Genomic DNA, 21905 nt, shown 5'->3' on the forward strand with positions numbered 1-21905 from the left:
TTTGCGGTGGGTGTTAACTTTTGAGACCCAAGTGGCCGCACATCTGTTAACAGCGTCTAGCGTGTTTACCAACTATTCATGGCTATACACACAGAACTGCGCTACCCAACAATGGAGAATGTTTGCATAGCTCGGTTTTGTGTCAGTCAATATTTGGACATCTTCCATGCAACACTACATGTCCTGTAGATTCTGGCTGAGCTTTCATTTTTTCAAGTATCTTTGTGACAAGGGGTAGAATTGTTGTCTTATTAGGTGTGTGCGTGCGTTTGTTTGAAAACCATGGGGCTCTGATGTAAAATGGATGCTGTTGTTTTCTTGAGTTTAAAATGGAGCACCGTAGATGGTCCAGCTACAAAAATACAGAATGAACTGAGCAAAGGACTTTGAGGTGGAGATGCCTAGTTCTGTAGCTGGTCAGATCTTCGAAACAATGTTGTGACAAAGTCAACTTGAATGTTATTAACACCACGGCTACTGAAAAGGCGATTTAATTAACAGGTCTTTTGGATTTCATTGTATTATAGTAAGTATAGCTTAGGAAGAGGCCATTTGGCCCATTGTGCCTGTACCGGCTCTTTGAAAGAGCTATCCAATTAGTTCCATTCCCCTGCTCTTTCCCCGTAACCCTGTAAATTTATTTCTCTTCAAGCATTTATCCAATTCCCTTTTGAAAGTTACTATTGAATCTGCTTCCATCCACCCTTTCAGGCAGTGCATTCCAGATCATTACAATTCATTGCGTAAAAAAATGTTTCCTCATCTCGCCTCTGGCACTTTTGCCGATCACCTTAAATCTGCATCCTTTGGTTACCGACAATTCTGCCACTGGAAACAGTTTCTCCTTATTTACTCTATCAAAAACATTCATAATTTTGAACACCTCTATCAAATCTCCCCCTAACCTTCTCTGCTCTAAGGAGAACAATCCTAGCTTCTCCAGTCTCTCCACATAACTGAAGTCCCTCAACCCTGGCACCATTCTAGTAAATCTCCTCTGCACCCTCTCCAAGGCCTTGACATCCTTCCTAAAGTGTGGTGCCCAGAATTGAACACAATACTCCAGCTGGGGCCTAACCAGGGTTTTATAAAGGTTTAGCATAACTTCCTTGCTTTTGTACTCTATGCCTCTATTAATAAAGATGATGTGGAGATGCCAGTGATGGACTGGGGTGGACAAATGTAAGGAATCTTACAACACCAGGTTATAGTCCAACAGTTTTATTTTAAAATCACCTGACGAAGGGGATAATCTCCGAAAGCTTGTGATTTTAAAATAAAATTGTTGGACTATAACCTGGTGTTGTAAGATTCCTTCTATTAATAAAGCCCAGGATTCCATATGCTTTTTTAACAGCCTTCTCAACTTGTCCTGCCACTTTCAAAGATTTGTGTATCTGCACCCCCGGGTCTCTCTGTTCCTGCACCCCATTTAAAATTGTACCATTTAGTTGATATTGCCTCTCCTCATTCTTCCCACCAAAATGCATCACTTCACACTTCACTGCATTAAATTTCATCTGCCATGTGTCTGCCCATTTCACCAGTCTGTCTTTATCCTCCTAAAGTCTGTTACTATCCTGACACATTCATAGAATCATAGAATCATAGAAGTTTACAACATGGAAACAGGCCCTTCGGCCCAACATGTCCATGTCGCCCAGTTTATACCACTAAGCTAGTCCCAATTGCCTGCACTTGGCCCATATCCCTCTATACCCATCTTACCCATGTAACTGTCCAAATACTTTTTAAAAGACAAAATTGTACCCGCCTCTACTACTGCCTCTGGCAGCTCGTTCCAGACACTCACCACCCTTTGAGTGAAAAAATTGCCCCTCTGGACCCTTTTGTATCTCTCCCCTCTCACCTTAAATCTATGCCCCCTCGTTATAGACTCCCCTACCTTTGGGAAAAGATTTTGACTATCTACCTTATCTATGCCCCTCATTATTTTAAAGACTTCTATAAGATCACCCCGAAACCTCCTACTCTCCAGGGAAAAAAGTCTCAGTCTATCCAACCTCTCCCTATACGTCAAACCATCAAGTCCCAGTAGCATCCTAGTAAATCTTTTCTGCACTCTTTCTAGTTTAATAATATCCTTTCTATAATAGGGTGACCAGAACTGTACACAGTATTCCAAGTGTGGCCTTACTAATGTCTTGTACAACTTCAACAAGACATCCCAACTCCTGTATTCAATGTTCTGACCAATGAAACCAAGCATGCTGAATGCCTTCTTCACCACCCTATCCACCTGTGACTCCACTTTCAAGGAGCTATGAACCTGTACTCCTAGATCTCTTTGTTCTATAACTCTCCCCAACGCCCTACCATTAACGGAGTAGGTCCTGGCCCGATTCGAGCTACCAAAATGCATCACCTCACATTTATCTAAATTAAACTCCATCTGCCATTCTTCGGCCCACTGGCCCAATTTATCAAGATCCCGTTGCAATCCTAGATAACCTTCTTCACTGTCCACAATGCCACCAATCTTGGTGTCATCTGCAAACTTACTAACCATGCCTCCTAAATTCTCATCCAAATCATTAATATAAATAACAAATAACAGCGGACCCAGCACCGATCCCTGAGGCACACCGCTGGTCACAGGCCTCCAGTTTGAAAAACAACCCTCTACAACCACCCTCTGTCTTCTGTCGTCAATCCAATTTTGTATCCAATTGGCTACCTCACCTTGGATCCCGTGAGATTTAACCTTATATAACAACCTACCATGCGTTACCTTGTCAAAGGCTTTGCTAAAGTCCATGTAGACCACGTCTACTGCACAGCCCTCATCTATCTTCTTGGTTACCCCTTCAAAAAACTCAATCAAATTCGTGAGACATGATTTTCCTCTCACAAAACCATGCTGACTGTTCCTAATCAGTCCCTGCCTCTCCAAATGCCTGTAGATCCTGTCTCTCAGAATACCCTCTAACAACTTACCCACTACAGATGTCAGGCTCACCGGTCTGTAGTTCCCAGGCTTTTCCCTGCCGCCCTTCTTAAACAAAGGCACAACATTTGCTACCCTCCAATCTTCAGGCACCTCACCTGTAGCTGTCGATGATTCAAATATCTCTGCTAGGGGACCCGCAATTTCCTCCCTAACCTCCCATAACGTCCTGGGATACATTTCATCAGGTCCCGGAGATTTATCTACCTTGATGCGCGTTAAGACTTCCAGCACCTCCCTCTCTGTAATATGTACACTCCTCAAGACATCACTATTTATTTCCCCAAGTTCCCTAACATCCATGCCTTTCTCAACCGTAAATACCGATGTGAAATATTCATTCAGGATCTCACCCATCTCTTGTGGTTCCGCACATAGATGACCTTGTTGATCCTTAAGAGGCCCTACTCTCTCCCTAGTTACTCTTTTGCCCTTTATGTATTTGTAGAAGCTCTTTGGATTCTCCTTTGCCTTATCTGCCAAAGCAATCTCATGTCCCCTTTTTGCCCTCCTGATTTCTCTCTTAACTCTACTCCGGCAATCTCTATACTCTTCAAGGGATCCACTTGATCCCAGCTGCCAATGCATGTCATATGCCTCCTTCTTCTTTTTGACTAGGGCCTCAATCTCCCAAGTCATCCAAGGTTCCCTACTTCTACCAGCCTTGCCCTTCACTTTATAAGGAATGTGCTTACCCTGAACCCTGGTTAACACACTTTTGAAAGCCTCCCACTTACCAGACGTCCCTTTGCCTGCCAACAGACTCTCCCAATCAACTTCTGCAAGTTCCTGTCTAATACTATCAAAATTGGCCTTTCCCCAATTTAGAATTTTAACTTTTGGGCCAGACCTATCATTCTCCATAGCTATCTTAAAACTAATGGAATTATGATCACTGGTCCCAAAGTGATCCCTCACTAACACTTCTGTCACCTGCCCTTCCTTATTTCCCAAGAGGAGGTCAAGTTTTGCCCCCTCTCTAGTCGGGCCATCCACATACTGAATGAGAAATTCCTCCTGAATACACTCAACAAATTTCTCTCCATCCAAGCCCCTAATGCTATGGCTGTCCCAGTCAATGTTGGGAAAGTTAAAGTCCCCTACTATTACCACCCTATTTTTCTTGCAGCTGTCTGTAATCTCCTTACACATTGTTTAATACATTTCCGAGTTTTGTGTCATCTGCAAATTTTGAAATTATACCCTCTGTACCCAAGTCCAGGTCATTAATATATATCAAAAAAAGCAGTGGTTCTGATGCCGACCCCTGGGGAACACCACTGTATACTTCCCTCCAGTCTGAAAAACAACCGTTCACCACGACTCTCTGCTTTCTGTCCCATGGCCAATTTTGTTTCCACACTGCCATGGGCTTTAATTTAGCTACAACTCTATTATATGGTATTTTATCAAATGTCTTTTGAAGTCCATATACACAACATCAACCGTACTACCCTCATCAACCCTCTCCATTATTTCATCAAAGAATTCAATCAAGTTAGTCAAACACGATTTTCCTTTAACAAATCCGTGCTGACTTTCATTTATTATCCCAGACTTTTCCAAGTGTCAATTAATTTTGTCCCGGATTATTGTCTCTAAAAGTTTCCCCACCACTGACATTAGGCTGAGTGGCCTATAATTGCCAGGTTTATCTCTCTCCCCTTTTTTGAACAGGGGTGCAACATTTGCAATCCTCCAGTCCTCCGACACCATCTCCATATCTAAGGATAGAAGATTGTGGCCAGAGCCTCCATAATTTCCATCCTTACTTCCCTCAGTAACCTAGGATGCATCCTATCTGGTCTGGGTGACTTTTCTACTTTGAGTACTGCCAATCTTTTAAGTCATAGAATCATAGAATCATAGAAAGGTTACAGCATGGAAGGAGGCCATTCGGCCCATCTAGACCACACCAGCTCCATGCAAGAGCAATCCAGCTCGTCCCACTTCCCCGCCCTATCCCCGTAGCCCTGCAAATTTTTTACTTTCAAATACTTATTCAGTTCCCTTTTGAAGGCCATGATTGAATCTGCCTCCACCACCCCCTCAGGCAGTGCATTCCAGATCCTAACCACTCGCTGTGTAAAAAAGTTTTTCCTCATATCACCTTTGGTACCTCCTCTTTATCTATTTTTATCCTATCCAAAATCGCTACTACCTCCTCCTTTACTGCCACAGTGAAGACGGATGTGAAGTATTCATTTAGTGCCTCAGCCATGCCCTCTGGCTCCACAAGAAGATCTCTTTTTTTGTCCCTCATCGGTCCCACGCTTCCCTTGACTACCCTTTTATTATTTATGTTTATAAAAGACTTTTGGGCTCCCTTTTATGTTAGCCGCTAATTTATTGAAACATATAAGATTGTGAAGGGGCTTGATCGGGTGGATGCGGTAAGGATGTTCCCAAGGATGGGTGAAACTAGAACTAGGGGGCATAATCTTAGAATAAGGGGCTGCTCTTTCAAAACTGAGATGAGGAGAAACTTCTTCACTCAGAGGGTAGAAGTTCTGTGGAATTTGCTGCCCCAGGAAGCTGTGGAAGCTACATCATTAAATAAATTTAAAACAGAAATAGACAGTTTCCTAGAAGTAAAGGGAATTAGGGGTTATGGGGAGCGGGCAGGAAATTGGACATGAAGCTGAGTTCGGATTGGTCAATGCCCTGTGGGTGGCGGAGAGGGCCCAGGGGCTGAGTGGCCGGGTCCTGCTCCAACTTCTTGTGTTCTTTAGATTTGAGGTTAGGATCAGATCAGCCATGATCTTATTGAATGGCGGAGCAGGCTCGAGGGGCCGATTGGCCTACTCCTGCTCCTATTTCTTATGTTCTTATTCTCATACTTCCTGTTTGCTCCTCTTATTCCCTTTTTTAGATCTCCTCTGTACTTTCTGCATTCAGCCTGGTTCTCTACTGTGGACCTTACATTCAGCCTCCTTTTTCTGTTTCATTTTGATCTCCATCTCTTTAATCATCCAGGGAGCTCCTGCTTTGGATGCCCTTCCTTTCCCCCTCGTAGGGATGTGTCCACTCTGTGCCCGAACCAACTCCCCCTTGAAGGCCTCCCATTTTTCAATTACTGTTTTGCCTACCAATTTTTGATTCCAATCCACCTGGACAAGATCCCTTTTTAACTCACTGAAATTTGCCCTCCTCTATTTAAGCATTTTCACATTTGATTGTTCCTTGTTCTTTTCTATTCTAAACCTAATGATATTGTGATCACTGTTTCCCAAATGCTCTCCCACTGAAACATGCTCCACTTGCCCCATTTCATTCCCCAGAACTAGATCCAGCACCGTTTCCTTCCTCGTTTGGCTAGAAACACATTGTTCCAGAAAGTTCTCTTGAACATATTTCAGGAATTCCTCCCCCTCTTTGCCCTTTACACTGTTACTGTCCCAGTTTATATTGGGATAATAGAAGTCCCCCATTATCACTACTCTATAGTTCTTGCATCTTTCTGTAATTTGCCTGCAAATTTGCTCCTCTATTTCCTTCCAACTATTTGTGATCTGTAGTGTACACCCAGTAGTGTAAACCTCCTCTATTGTTCCTTAATTCTAACCAAATAGATTGTGTCTTTAACCCATCAACTACATCATCCCTTTCCTGTGCTGTAATAGTTTCTTTGATCAATACTGCCACCCCCCTCCCTTTCATTCCTTTCCTATCTTTCCTGAATACCTTGTAGCCCAGACTATTGAGTACCCAATCCTGCCCTTCTTTGAGCCGAGTCTCTGTTATTGCCACTATATTATAGTCCCATGTGGGGACTTGAGTCTGCAGCTCACCAACCTTATTTACCACACTACGTTCATTTACGCACATGCACTGCAATCTCACTTTAGACTGCCTCCCATTTGCCCCCTGTCTGATCCCTCCTATTTCTGAATTATTCTTTACTCTAGTGCTACTTGTCCCTCCCAGTCCTCTGTACACCTTGTTTCTCCTCTCTAATGTTTCATCCCAGTACCCATCCCCCTGCCAAATTAGTTTAATCCTTTCCCCACAGCACTAGTGAACCTCCCTGCGAGGACATTGGTCCCAGCTCTGTTGAGGTGCAACTGTCCATCTTGAACAGATCCCTCCTGCCCCAGATCTGGTCCCAATGCCCCAGGAATCTGAAGCCCCCACTCTTGCACCATTGCTCCAGCCACGCATTAACCTGTCTTGTCCTACTCTTCCTATACTCACTAGCACGTGACACTGAGAGTAATCCAGAGATTACTACCTTTGAGGTCCTGTTTTTTAACTTCCTTCCTTAGCTCCTGGAACTCTGATTGTAGGACCACAACCCTTTTCCTTCCTATGTCATGAATTGTTGCCTTTAGGCCATGGAATTCTTTAAACATTTGGGAGATAGCTGAATGCTTGGCCATTTGGTTCAGTGGTGTGGGCTTTCTGTGATATTAGGGGGGATTTCCCTGGGTCTGTGCCCAGGCACACTGGATTTCCTGGGCCTGGTGAATATTGGAAAACCAGACGAGTTGTTTTACAGGCCTGATCTTCGACCCGAGCGATTCTCTGATATTTGTTACGTCAAGGTGAACCAGGTGGCTGGGTGCCAACCCAGGAAGATCACTCCTGTTTGTATTTTAATCATAGTGAAATAAAGGAGAATCTGTGCTGTAGTCTCCTGTGAAAATTATGTTGTTATGTTGATATTCAATTTAATCAGGCTTGATTGGGAATCCTAACTTCAATGGGAAAAGTGACCTTACAGCAGGGCTGGGCCCTCAGTTAATCCTCAAACTGGGCACATCAGAAAGATGATTCCATATTCTAGGGTTGGTGTTATTTTTTCCAGGAGTGGCGATTTTAAGAATGTCACTTCTGGATCAGAGTTTATTAAACTCTTTGTCATTAAAACAACAGAAGGCATTTTATTAACCCAAGAAAATCTGAGCGAGCTAAGGGCTTTTTAAGAGGATCTCTCCATGCTTTGTACACATGGTAGTATTGTTTTGTGCTGAGAGCTCCTTTGCCTGGTTCCTAAAATTCTGTATATATCCTTTTAAGTATTAAAAAATACTGAAGTGACTTTAGCCTGTAAAGAAATCTGCTCTAAATAGGCCGATGACTCAGTGTGAATCCTATATAAATTCCAGAACGCTATTTACCCTAATTAGAGTTAATTGGTAGACCTGGGCTACATTATCTCTGGAAATCTCTTAACAATTAATTAAAAGAGCACTTCCTGATTGTGGAGCAGCCTGGCTAGCTCAGTCGGTAGGGCATGAGACTCTTAATCTCAGATTGTGGGTTCAGACCCTACATTGGGTGGTATGTGTTTCTGGCACAGGCACGATGGGCTGAATGGCCTCCTTCTGTGCTGCAGGATTCTATGTGTTCCTCTCACAGGGTGTAAAGAGGAAGGTGTTTTAGAAACCTGAAACTTCACATCCCGTTGAACTGTATTTGGAGTGATGGGTGTCAGTGTTGGGAAATTGAATGTTTTCCCACTTTTTATTTTCAGTGTTGGTATCATGTTTAAGCCCAGACCAGAATAAAGGGGTAATATTCCGATTTTGTGACCCCAGAGGGAGCCTCGTCCACCAGGGGAGTGTATATTGGAAACTCAGCCACGTGTGGCACGTGGTTTGCTGGCCATTAATTCAAATGGTCAAAAAGAAAATCATGGCCAGTGGGAGAATGACTCCACATAATATAAAGCTTCCTCTACTCTGTTCCAACAATGTGCCCCAGCCCCAGCCCCAGCCCCAGCTGAGCACCTTATTGTGTGGGATCTCTCTTTTCTAATCCAGCCATTCTCATGGGCATGAGTGCCAATTAATGGTGCTTGGTGGGTAGTTTTCTGCCATGGAATCTCACACACTGGGAATTGCGTTGAGACTGGCCAAGCTCATGTCGTTTGGGATCCTTTTAACTGGCAGGGCAAGGAGACTTTCATTTTTTCGTTTTTGGGTCAGCTCAGCGTCCCAGAGACCGCATGCTTAAATCAGCTGCTCGATTCTCTTTATCGTTGGCTGAAGTTGCTTGCTCACCAGTAACACAGGGCCATTATCACATCCGACAGCGGACACAAACCCAGTCTCTAATAGTCTCCATTGACTTTGACTGATGGTGGTCGGGTCCATTATGTTAAGCGTGAAGTTCATGGTGGGAGTGTCACATTTCCACCGCCAGCTGCAGGTGTTTCGTGTAAAAGTACTGTACCGTAAATCTTGCCTCATCAACTTATGTTGTTCCTGACTCGGGAAAGAAAGACTTGCATTTCTATAGCGCCTTTCACAACCTCAGGAAGTCCCAAAGTGCTTTACAGCCAATGAAGTACTTTTGAAATGTAGTCACCGTTGTAATGTAGGAAACGTGACAGCCAATTTGTGCACAGCAAGATCCCACAAACAGCAATGTGATAATGACCAGATAATCTGTTTTTAGTGATGTTGGTTGAGGGATAAATATTGGCCAGGATACTGGGGAGAACTCCCCTGCTCTTCTTTGAAATAGTGCCATGAAATCTTTTACGCCCACCTGAGAGGCATACGAGACCTCGGTTTAACATCTCATCCGAAAGACGGCACCTCCGACAGTACAGTATTCCCTCGGTACTGCACTGGAGTGTCAGCCTGGATTTTGTGCTCAAGGATCTGGGATGGGGCTTGAACCCACGACCTTCTGACTCAGAGGTGAGAGTGCTGCCCACTGGAGAGTGAGTTCCATTTGTCACTCTCACCCTTTTATCTTCATCGTCAAAGGCTGCTCTTTGGAGGCCTGTTGGGCTCTGCCGTGTATCATGGAAATCCGATTGTAGGTGATTGCAGACGTGTGGGACACACTCAACATGTGTAGTTAACGACAACAGTGGGCTTTAACCAGAAACCAGATTAGCAGATTTACATATATCTACAACATTGTTGGTTCTCTGCAAGATGGGTCGTTTGTTCTTAGTGGTTTAGCCTTTGTCAACAAACAAACACCACATTTCCTCTCCTGGCAAATTAGTTTACATCAAGCTGATTGCCGAACTGATACATTGCCGGATGCTGATTGTTAAGGGAATGTCTCTAAATTGCGTAGTGAAACTGAAGTGAAACAAGGGAACATCTATCAGCACTGATACTATCTCTGGAAGTTTCCTTGGGGCTACTCCCGCTGTAACTTTGGCGGAAACTTGCATGGAGCAGGAGAAGCCCCGAGGAAGTTCCCAGTGTACATTATGGAAGCAGAATTGCCAATCTTCCGTTGGGCCTTGTGTATAAGCACCTTTAAGAAAAGAACCATCACATTGTCAGATTGGCGCTCTTCTGTGAAGAGCCAGGGTGCGATCTCTTTGTCAAGGGCAGGGTGGGACACAGATGAGCATCACTAGACCTGTGATTTATTCTGCACTGGGAATTTTCCAAGATTTAGTATATACACCGTTGGCGAACTGGTGCTGATCAGTGGGAGGGATGCTGCAGGCACTGAGGCATGCAAGCTGAGTGAAGCCAGAGACAACATTTCCCAAATTAATTTAGATTGTAGGCTCGTTAATAAAACAGTCGCTAGCGGCACCTTCCAGACAGTGAGGTAAATCTTCTACCTTCAGCAACCTTGGTATAATGGGAAAGGTAGATCAGGAGCTCGACTTTGAAGTCAACTGGGACAAAAGAGATGCAGGTTCAACCTGCTGCAAGGCGACATTGGGACTGATGACACCAAGTTCTTTGCACAAAGACTGATCGATATATGGAACGGATGTCCGGAACCATTTAAAAAACTGTGATAGTGGGACTGACGGATCATTCTGGGTGGGTGGGCTAAGGCGGAGCAAAGATAGCAGGCGCAAAGAGATTGTAGTGGCAGGGGATTCTTCGCTCAGGAAATTGGACGGCCACATGTGTGGTGGGCAGCAATGGCGAGCTGTCTACCTGGAGCTGTAGTTGTACGTGAGGCGAGGTTAGAAGGGATACTGACGGGCACAGATCGGGATTCAGTGGTAGTAGTTGTGTAGGGGAAAACACAGAGGCCACAAAAATCAGAATTGGCTCGAAACTCAAAGACGGGGTGTGCAAATAAGGAGGACTGAGAATCTGTCGAGTATGGTGCATCCCGGCATGAGTGCTGGGGTGTGTCGACCAGAGACCTCAGCTCTGACTCTGCATGGGGTCAGGAGAGGGCCCTCAATCTCCATCTCCATGGCGGGTGTCTATGCCACAAGAAGTGCATCAAGGCTGCCCACCTTGTCCCAGAGGCCGCTTACCATGGTACATGGCCGGGGTTGGGGTGGGGGGAGAGATTGTTGGGCTCCAACCCCCCCCCACCCCCCCAGAAAGAAAGCATGTTGCCTCCCCCCTTTCTGAGGGGGCTGTATTTAAATCATTTTTCAATCATTTAATTATTTGGCCTAAGCCAGGGCCCCAGCCTGGATCCCAAGGTGAGGTCCACATGTGGGGTTTGGTGGCTCTGCCGTGTATCACGGAAATCCGATTGTAGGTGATTGCAGACGTGTGGGACACACTCAACATGTGTAGTTAACGACAACAGTGGGCTTTAACCAGAAACCAGATTAGCAGATTTACATATATCTACAACATTGTTGGTTCTCTGCAAGATGGGTCGTTTGTTCTTAGTGGTTTAGCCTTTGTCAACAAACAAACACCACATTTCCTCTCCTGGCAAATTAGTTTACATCAAGCTGATTGCCGAACTGATACATTGCCGGATGCTGATTGTTAAGGGAATGTCTCTAAATTGCGTAGTGAAACTGAAGTGAAACAAGGGAACATCTATCAGCACTGATACTATCTCTGGAAGTTTCCTTGGGGCTACTCCCGCTGTAACTTTGGCGGAAACTTGCATGGAGCAGGAGAAGCCCCGAGGAAGTTCCCAGTGTACATTATGGAAGCAGAATTGCCAATCTTCCGTTGGGCCTTGTGTATAAGCACCTTTAAGAAAAGAACCATCACATTGTCAGATTGGCGCTCTTCTGTGAAGAGCCAGGGTGCGATCTCTTTGTCAAGGGCAGGGTGGGACACAGATGAGCATCACTAGACCTGTGATTTATTCTGCACTGGGAATTTTCCAAGATTTAGTATATACACCGTTGGCGAACTGGTGCTGATCAGTGGGAGGGATGCTGCAGGCACTGAGGCATGCAAGCTGAGTGAAGCCAGAGACAACATTTCCCAAATTAATTTAGATTGTAGGCTCGTTAATAAAACAGTCGCTAGCGGCACCTTCCAGACAGTGAGGTAAATCTTCTACCTTCAGCAACCTTGGTATAATGGGAAAGGTAGATCAGGAGCTCGACTTTGAAGTCAACTGGGACAAAAGAGATGCAGGTTCAACCTGCTGCAAGGCGACATTGGGACTGATGACACCAAGTTCTTTGCACAAAGACTGATCGATACATGGAACGGATGTCCGGAACCATTTAAAAAACTGTGATAGTGGGACTGACGGATCATTCTGGGTGGGTGGGCTAAGGCGGAGCAAAGATAGCAGGCGCAAAGAGATTGTAGTGGCAGGGGATTCTTCGCTCAGGAAATTGGACGGCCACATGTGTGGTGGGCAGCAATGGCGAGCTGTCTACCTGGAGCTGTAGTTGTACGTGAGGCGAGGTTAGAAGGGATACTGACGGGCACAGATCGGGATTCAGTGGTAGTAGTTGTGTAGGGGAAAACACAGAGGCCACAAAAATCAGAATTGGCTCGAAACTCAAAGACGGGGTGTGCAAATAAGGAGGACTGAGAATCTGTCGAGTATGGTGCATCCCGGCATGAGTGCTGGGGTGTGTCGACCAGAGACCTCAGCTCTGACTCTGCATGGGGTCAGGAGAGGGCCCTCAATCTCCATCTCCATGGCGGGTGTCTATGCCACAAGAGGTGCATCAAGGCTGCCCACCTTGTCCCAGAGGCCGCTTACCATGGTACATGGCCGGGGTTGGGGTGGGGGGAGAGATTGTTGGGCTCCAACCCCCCCCCACCCCCCCAGAAAGAAAGCATGTTGCCTCCCCCCTTTCTGAGGGGGCTGTATTTAAATCATTTTTCAATCATTTAATTATTTGGCCTAAGCCAGGGCCCCAGCCTGGATCCCAAGGTGAGGTCCACATGTGGGGTTTGGTGGCCCGGAGATCAGGTTTACCTTGACCAACAATGTGCCCACTGAGAGTATCGGTAATCCCCATCCCACCCCTGGCCTTGCTCCCTCCCAACCCGCTGACCTGATCTGGGGTGAGCGGAGGCCATGTGGAATTCCTAACGCTATAACCTGGTTAACAGTCGTCAGTATGGATTCAGAAGGGGATAGATCCCACCTGACCAACCTCCTCAACATGAAGAATCATAGAATGGTTGCAGCACAGGAGGAGGCCATTCGAGTCCATGCCAGCTCTTTGTAAGAGCAATCCAGTTAGTCCCATACTCCTGATCTTTCCCCGTAGCCCTGCAAATTTTTTCCCTTCAAGTATTTATCCAATTCCTTTTTGAAAGCCAAGATTGAATCTGCCTCCACCACCCTTTCAGGCAGAGCATTCCAGATCATAACCACTCGCTGTGTAAAAAAGTTTTTCCTCATGTCACCTTTAGTTCTTTTGCCAATCACCTTAAATCTGTGTCCTCTGGTTCTCGACCCTTCCGCCAATGGGAGCAGTTTCTCTTTATTTACTTTACCTAAACCCTTCATGATTTTGAACACTTTGATCAAATCTCCTCTCAACCTTCTCTGCTCTGAGGAGAACAATCCCAACAAGTGGATTGTGGGAAGCCCTATGACGTTGTGATCCTCGACTTCCAAACGGCTTTTGATAAAGTTCCGCACGAAAGGCTATTAATTAAATTGAAAGCTGTGGGGATTCAGGGTAAACCCTGGAAATGGATGAGAAATTGGATGAAGGGTAGGTGGGAAACAACGAGTACTCATTAGAATAGTTATGTTGTAGTGGGGGCAGTTATGTTGGACTGGTGGGGTGGCCCAGGGCTCGGTGCTGGACCACTACTGTTTCTAATTTACAGCAATGATCTAAATTCAGAAACAAAATACAAAGTGGTCAGATTTACAGTTGATGCCAAACTAGGAGGGGGAGTGAAATTGGTTCAAATTACAGACAAAATATGTGAGTGGGCAGAACAGTGGCAGATGAAACTTAACCTCAATAAACGCAAAGTACTGCACACAGGAAGGAAAAATAAACACCACACTTACTCCAGGAGTGATGCTGAAATATTTATGGATGAAGTGGAAAGAGATTGAGGAGTCTTAGTGAACTCGACACTGAACATGTCCAACCAGTGAAGAGCAGAAATAAAAACAGAAAATGCTGGAGAAGCTCAGCGAGTCGGGCATCGTCTGTGGAGAAAGAAACAGAGTTAACGGTTCAGGTCAGACCTTGCGTCAGAACAGTGAAGAGCAGAGGTCAACAAGGCCAATAGGATGATGAACTAGAGCTAAAACAGTAGAGTACAAGTCAGAGGATGCGGTGATCACACTGTACATTGCTCGGGTCAGACCACCCCTCGAATACCATGTCCAGTTCTGGTCATCAAGAAACGAGAGAGAGAGACGTTCAAACAATGGAGGCAGCGCAGAATCACAAGGCTGATCCCCAATGTCAGGGGGCTGAGTTACGAGGAAAGGCTGGAGAGAATTGGGGCTCTTCAGCCTGGAAAGGAGGCGTCTGATAGGGTTATAAGAGTACAGAGAAAGTTAAACATGAAATATTGCTTTAAATAAATTGAAGGAATCGAACAAGATTGAAACCACTAAATGGTAATTTTAGCACTTTATCAGGAAATTCTTCTTCCCACAAAGAGTGATCAACACATGGAATAAATGTCCAGGAAGAGCAGTAGAGGTGAAAACCCTGGATGATTGAAGAAACAAGTGAATGCTGCAATGGGAGGGCGTTAGGATCTCTGGATGGATGAATTAATGACCTTGTCATTTGTAATCATCTTGTAAAGGCACCACCCATTGTACTAATAAACCATGCAAGTTGGAAGGTCAGATTCCCTGCTGCTGCTGAGTCAGCTCATCTCAGCTGAGACTAGACACCTGGCCTCATTGCTCTGGGCTAGGAAGGAGGATCACAAACAGGGTTAGGAACATAGGGACAGGAGTAGGCCATTCAGCCCCTCAGGCCTATTCCGCCATTCAATTAGCTCATGGCTGATCTGTATCTGAACTCCATTTTACTTGCAGTTCCTATAACTGGTGACAAGCTTAAGGCAGTTGAGCTCTGAGAAGAGGTTGGAGTCTGGGATTGTTTACTCTGGAGAGGAGATGACTCGGTGGTTTGGGGGGGAGGAGGGGAGATTATTGAAGTGTTCAAGAGCCTGAACAATGATAAGATGTTCGAGATTGCCCCTAACTCTAGGACCAGGGGACACAGACCCAAGCTTGGAAGGGGGAAGGCGCACGGGCAGTTTAGATTAAACTACTTTCACATAGAGGATGGTGAATATGTGGAACAGAGTGACCCGAGAGCCAGCCAGGGCAGATGTCAAGGGCAGTCACTCTCACCTGGAAAGATTTAAAGGAGAGCTGGATAGATATGTGAGGGTGTGGGCCGTTATGGTGAATTCGTTTTTGTGCTTTTCCGTGCCCCGATGTTCCTGCTCCTAATTGCTACCCAGTAACTCCACCTGGGCATAGGGTGAGGACAGGACCAGACTTGGTTATTCTGCCTTCCACAGTTGAATAACCTGTCGAGGCCCAGTGTCTAGAGACTCAGGTGTGGGGCACCAACACCTGTCCCAAGTGTGCACCAGGAAAAGCCCAGATCTTCACAGAGGAGAAGGAGAAACAAACGTGTTTCTCATGCTGTTTGTTAATTCTAAAGGTATTTAAATGTACAACGTATCCTGACCTTTGAACTGTACACTCCTGGATTTAAATCAATGTTTCCTGACCTTTGAACTGTACACTCCTGGATTTAAACCAATGTTTCCTGACCTTTGAACTGTACACTCCTGGATTTAAACCAATGTTTCCTGACCTTTGAACTGTGCACTCCTGGATTTAAATCAATGTTCTTTTTCTAGCAAATTCATCGGAATCCCCAGTTTTTTGTGGAAGGAGTCAGTCGGTTCGACCTGTGCCAAGGGACTGTGGGTAAGGTCCTGTCATCTGTATTCTGTGTCTGCGCGTGTACCCAGTACGTTATAACCTAGACCATCCTCTAGGTTATAACTTAGAGCTCCCCCTACATTATACTTAGAGCTCCCCTACGTTATAACATGGAGCTCCCCCTACATTATAACTTAGAGCTCCCCTACGTTATAACATAGAGCTCCCCTATGTTATAACTTAGAGCTCCCTTACACTATAACTTAGAGCTCCTGCTATGTTATGATCCAGAGCTGCCCCTACGTTATGACCCAGAGCTCCCCCTATGTTATGACCCAGAGCTCCCCCTATGTTATGACCCGGAGCTCCCCCTACGTTATGATCCAGAGCTGCCCCTACGTTATGACCCAGAGCTCCCCCTATGTTATGACCCAGAGCTCCCCCTATGTTATGACTCAGAGCTCCCCCTACGTTATGACTCAGAGCTCCCCCTATGTTATGACTCAGAGCTCCCCCTATGTTATGACTCAGAGCTCCCCCTACGTTATGACTCAGAGCTCCCCCTATGTTATGACTCAGAGCTCCCCCTACGCTATGACCCGGAGCTCCCCCTACGTTATGACCCAGAGCTCCCCCTACGTTATGACCCGGAGCTCCCCCTATGTTATGACTCAGAGCTCCCCCTATGTTATGACCCAGAGCTCCCCCTACGTTATGACCCGGAGCTCCCCCTACGTTATGACCCAGAGCTCCCCCTACGCGATGACCCAGAACTCCCCCTACGTTATGACCCGGAGCTCCCCCTACGATTATGACCCGGAGCTCCCCCTACGATTATGACCTGGAGCTCCCGCTACATTATGACCTGGAGCTCTCCCTACGTTACGAACTGGAGCTCCCTCCACGTTGTAACCCGGAGCTCCCTCTACGTTGTGACCTGGAGCTCCAGCTATGTTATGACATGGAGCTCCTCCACAATTATTACCCAGAAGTGAGGTGAGAGTGACTGCCCTTGACATCAAGGCTGCATTTGACCGAGTGTGGCACCAAGGAGCCCTAGTAAAATTGAAGTCAATGGGAATAAGGGGGAAAACTCTCCGGTGGCTGGAGTCATACCTAGCACAAAGGAAGATGGTAGCGGTTGTTGGAGGCCAATCATCTCAGCCCCAGGGCATGGCTGTAGGAGTTCCTCAGGGCAGTGTCCTCGGCCCAACCATCTTCAGCTGCTTCATCAATGACCTTCCCTCCATCATAAGGTCAAAAATAGGGATGTTCGCTGATGATTGCACAGTGTTCAGTTCCATTCGCAACCCCTCAGATAATGAAGCAGTCCATGCCCGCATGCAGCAAGACCTGGACAACATCCAGGCTTGGGCTGATAAGTGGCAAGTAACATTCGCGTCAGACAAGTGCCAGGCAATGACCATCTCCAACAAGAGAGTGTCTAACCACCTCCCCTTGACATTCAACGGCATTACCATCACCAAATCCCCCACCATCAATATCCTGGGGTCACCATTGACTAGAAACCAACCTGGACCAGCCACATAAATACTGTGGCTACAAGAGCAGGTCAGAGGCTGGGTATTCTGCGGTGAGTGATTCACCTCCTGACTCCCCAAAGCCTTTCCACCATCAACAAGGCACAAGTCAGGAGTGTGATGGAATACTCTCTACTTGCCTGGATGAGTGCAGCTCCAACACCACTCGAGGAGCTCGACACCATCCAGGACAAAGCAGCCCGCTTGATTGGCACCCCATCCACCACCCTAAACATTCACTCCCTTCACCACCGGCGCACCATGACTGCAGTGTGTACCATTTACAGGATGCGCTGCAGCAACTCGCCAAGGCTTCTTCGACAGCACCTCCCAAACCCGCGACCTCTACCACCTAGAAGGACAAGGGCAGCAGGCACATGGGAACAACACCACCTGCATGTTCCTCTCCAAGTCACACACCATCCTGACTTGGAAATATATCGCCGTTCCTTCATCATCGCTGGGTCAAAATCCTGGAACTCCCTTCCTAACAGCACTGTGGGAGAACCGTCACCACACGGACTGCAGCGGTTCAAGAAGGCGGCTCACCACCACCTTCTCAAGGGCAATTAGGGATGGGCAATAAATGCCGGCCTCGCCTTGAATGAATAATAAAAAAAAAGTTCCCCTGACGTCATGATTTAGAACTCCCACTATGTTATGACTTAGAGCTCCCCCTATGTTGTAACCTATCTATTTGCACACAGCAAGATCCTACAAACAGCAATGAAATTAAGTGACAACCTGGACTATGGGCTGAAGCAGGAGTGGGGCTTGAAACCACCACCCCTGCTCCTAGAGGCAAGAGTGCTACCAACCGAGCCAAGCTGGCACTTGAAACAGGGGAATTCTCCCACCTGTAACTGAAATGTTGTCTTTACCTCAGCAGTATGGTGTTAACACATTTTTAAATCATTTAAAAAAAAATGTTTTTAACCCTTTCGATGAATTCTGCTTAGTATTTGGGAGAGGGGAGTTGACAGCGTTGTGCTGTGTGCCTCCCACTGTATCTCATTAAAAACCCTGTTTCCAGCACTTATGAGGTTTCCACGTTCATTTTTCTAGGCGTCTTAAAAAAAACGTCTTCCGCTAAAATCTCTGTGTCTGTACTGCTCACTCCTGCCCCAGGACTGGTTCCGGAATGCCCCAGGGATCTGAACCCGTCTTTTCCACACCCTGCTCCTACCTCCCTGAACTGGCTGCTCCTCTATTGGCCAGTGTGTGGGCGGGCACTTGTCGAAACTCTGAGGCTGGGCACTTTAGAGGTCCTGCGTCTTAATCTACTTCTTAAGACTCTCTTTGCAGGATCTTAACCCCGATCTTCCCAACGCTGTCGATTCCAGCACGAGCCTGCACTCCCAGCCGATCCCGCTCCCTTTCCAAGAGTATTCTGTCACGTTCCTCACCCCGGTAACACACCAGTCAGGGCTCGCTAGGCCGCTTACAGCAGGTCAACGCAGCACCTCTGACAATGCTGCAGTCCCCTCACCTGCTGCACTGGAGCCTAGATCATACCTTCCAACCCTGGAGTTGGGCTTCGAACCAACTGCCCACACAACCTGCTCAGTCCAGAGTGCTGCCAACTGAGCCAAGCTGACACACGTAGGATTGTGCATCACGTCCTTTCCAAGAGTTCAGTATCTCATATCTTTGCCCCGCTATAGGGTTAACATAGTTACAGAAATGGTGCTCTCTATTTATAGACACTCCCGCTGCAATTCTCCCCACCCTCATCCCTCACCTCCCCACTCCCCAGTTTAAGGAGGCAGTGTGTTGGTTGCTGGGAGAAAGAAGGACTTGCAGTTCTATCGTACCTTTCATGACTTCAGGACGCGCTTTACAGCCAATGAAGTATTTTTTGAAGTGTAGTCACTGTTGTAATGTAGGAAACGCGGCAGCCGATTTGCGCACAGCAAGATCCCACAAACAGCAATGTGATAATGCTCCGATAATCTGTTTTTACTTTAACGATGTTGGATGAGGGATACTGATGGAGCAGCTGTGCATCGTTGAGACAGTTCATTGCTGATCCGTCCTGTGACAGTGTTCAGCAAAGTAGCAAACGGTATTTGTCAAGCCCTTTCTCACGAGGTGCTTTCATGCTCGCTGTTTTTAAAAAATATCTATATTTTGCTCCTCTTCTCGGGACAGAGAGCCGTGCGCTCTCGCTCTCCCCCTTTAACATTCTGCGGACCGCAGATCACCCTTGGCCTGCTGGGCCTCCGCTCTCCAACACGAAGAACAAGGCAGGAAATGGGCGGTTAGACTCTCCCTGCGGTTACATTACTCCAAGTGATTCGGAGACACAACTTCCTGCGGCTCCACGGGACCATCTGTTCTTGGATTGTGGGGTCGATCGCACCATGGAGTACAGGCGACGGGAGGGACAAATCCTTCGTCTGCAGTCTGCTGCACTCCTGCAGTGTGAAAGCTCTGGAGAGCTGGTGAGAGCCCCTATAAACGGTACAGACTGAACACATTGTCAGACCTGCTGATGGGTAACACTGATCGAGTTGTTTTTATCCCTCCAGGAGACTGCTGGTTTCTGGCTGCTTTAACGTCTCTGACTATGCAGCAGGATCTCTTTGCTCATGTTGTGCCCAACAATCAAGATTTTCAAAGAAATTATTGTGGCATTTTCCATTTCCGGGTCAGTATTAAAGCTGATGTGTTTGCTGTTATCTGTACCCCACTGTTGCTATGATAATCTGTCTGCTGTTCCCTGTAATCCATTGTTGCTATGGTAATCTGTCTGCTGTTCCCTGTAATCCATTGTTGCTATGGTAATCTGTCTGCTGTTCCCTGTAATCCATTGTTGCTATGGTAATCTGTCTGCTGTTCCCTGTAACCCACTGTTGCTATGGTAATCTGTCTGCTATTCTCCATATCCCACTGTTGCTATGGTAAAATGTCTGCTCTTCTCTGTATCCTGTTGTTGCTATGGTAATGTTCCTGCTGTTCTCTGTAATCCAATGTTGCTATGGTAATCTGTCTGCGGTGCTCTGAATCTCACTGTTGCTACGGGGTAATGTGTCTGCCGTTCTGTATATCCCATTGTTGCAGCTAAATGTGCTGCATATACCTCGGGGATACAAAAAGAAGCAGAGGAAGTGGGGCAGGGATGGAATCGATGTAACTGTTCAACTTACAATGTGGGTATAAGTTGAGGTTCATCACTCAGTCTCTGTGCCAGTGAAGCAACCTGTGCTAAAGAAGAGCGAAATATTGCAGGCTATAAGGTCTTTAGCAAGAACAGGGAAATTGGGAAAGGAGGTGGTGTAGCAATTTTGATAAAAGACACGATTACAGCAACTGAAAGAAGGGGTATCGGTAAGGGTATGCGGGCAGTGGAAACACTTTGGGTAGAATTAAGAAACAGCAAAGGATGCAAGACTCTGGTGGGAGTTGTCTACAGACCTCCTGATAGTAGTGATGTAGTAGTGGAATGCATAAATACGGAAATCAGGGAAGATTTTTCCAAAAAACAGAGTGGTAATAAAGGGAGATTTTAGTTTTCACATCGGCTGGGAGATGCAAAACAACTCAAGTCGTAAAGGCAGTGAATTTCTAGAGTGTAATCGGGACAGTTTTCTGAAACAATATGTTGTAGAACCGACAAGGGAACAGGCCATACTGGATATGGTGATGAGTATCAAACCAGAACTAGTTAACAGTGTGATGGCAAGTCGTGACCATAACATGATTGAATTTGACGTTAAGTTTGAGAGGGAGAAGGCAGAGTCACTCACTAAGATTTTAAACTTAAGTAAGGCAGACTTTGAAGGGATGAGACATAAACTGATCACAGTAAACTGGGCTGAATTGTTAACGGGTAAACCTACTGACGAATAGTGGGAAGTATTCAAAGAAGTATTTGGTACAATACAAGACCAGTACATAACCCCAAAAGACAAAAGCTCCACTTGTGTAGTTAGGTAACCATGGTCAACAAATGACGTAAGGTCCAGTGTAAAGCTAAAAGGAAAGGCTGACACAAATGCAAAAAAAAGCAGAAATCCAGCAGACTAGGTGGACTATAAGATACAACAAAGGGATGCAAAGAAAGTATTAAGAGCTGCAGAAAGGGAATACGAATAAAAACTTGCAAGGGATATCAGGCTAACAAAAGTTTTAATAAATAAAAGTTCTAATAAAAGTTCTAATAATAAACATTTACCTGAGGAAGGAGAAAATCTCCGAAAGCTTGTGAATTTAAAATAAAATTGCTGGACTATAACTTGGTGTTGTAAAATTGTTTACAATTAATAAATATATTAAGAGAAAGGAAATGGCTAAGAGAAATGTGGGCCCATTAAAGACAGACGCAGGTGATACTGTAATCAATAATAAGGAAATGGCAGACTTGTTAAATGAATACTTTGGAG

At 45.9% G+C, this 21905-nt stretch overlaps 1 protein-coding gene across 1 annotated transcript in view; it reads left to right on the top strand.

Moving 5' to 3' along the window:
* Positions 1 to 21905, top strand: part of LOC137322206 (calpain-14-like) — a 110367-nt gene that overhangs the window by 20865 nt on the left and 67597 nt on the right. The window contains exons 3-4 of the mRNA XM_067985321.1: positions 15955 to 16024; positions 20052 to 20170. Coding sequence (XP_067841422.1) covers positions 15955 to 16024; positions 20052 to 20170 — 189 coding nt within the window. The remainder of the gene's footprint in view (positions 1 to 15954; positions 16025 to 20051; positions 20171 to 21905) is intronic.

This window comes from Heptranchias perlo, chromosome 5 (genome assembly GCF_035084215.1).
Source record: "Heptranchias perlo isolate sHepPer1 chromosome 5, sHepPer1.hap1, whole genome shotgun sequence".
Lineage (NCBI taxonomy): Eukaryota > Metazoa > Chordata > Chondrichthyes > Hexanchiformes > Hexanchidae > Heptranchias > Heptranchias perlo.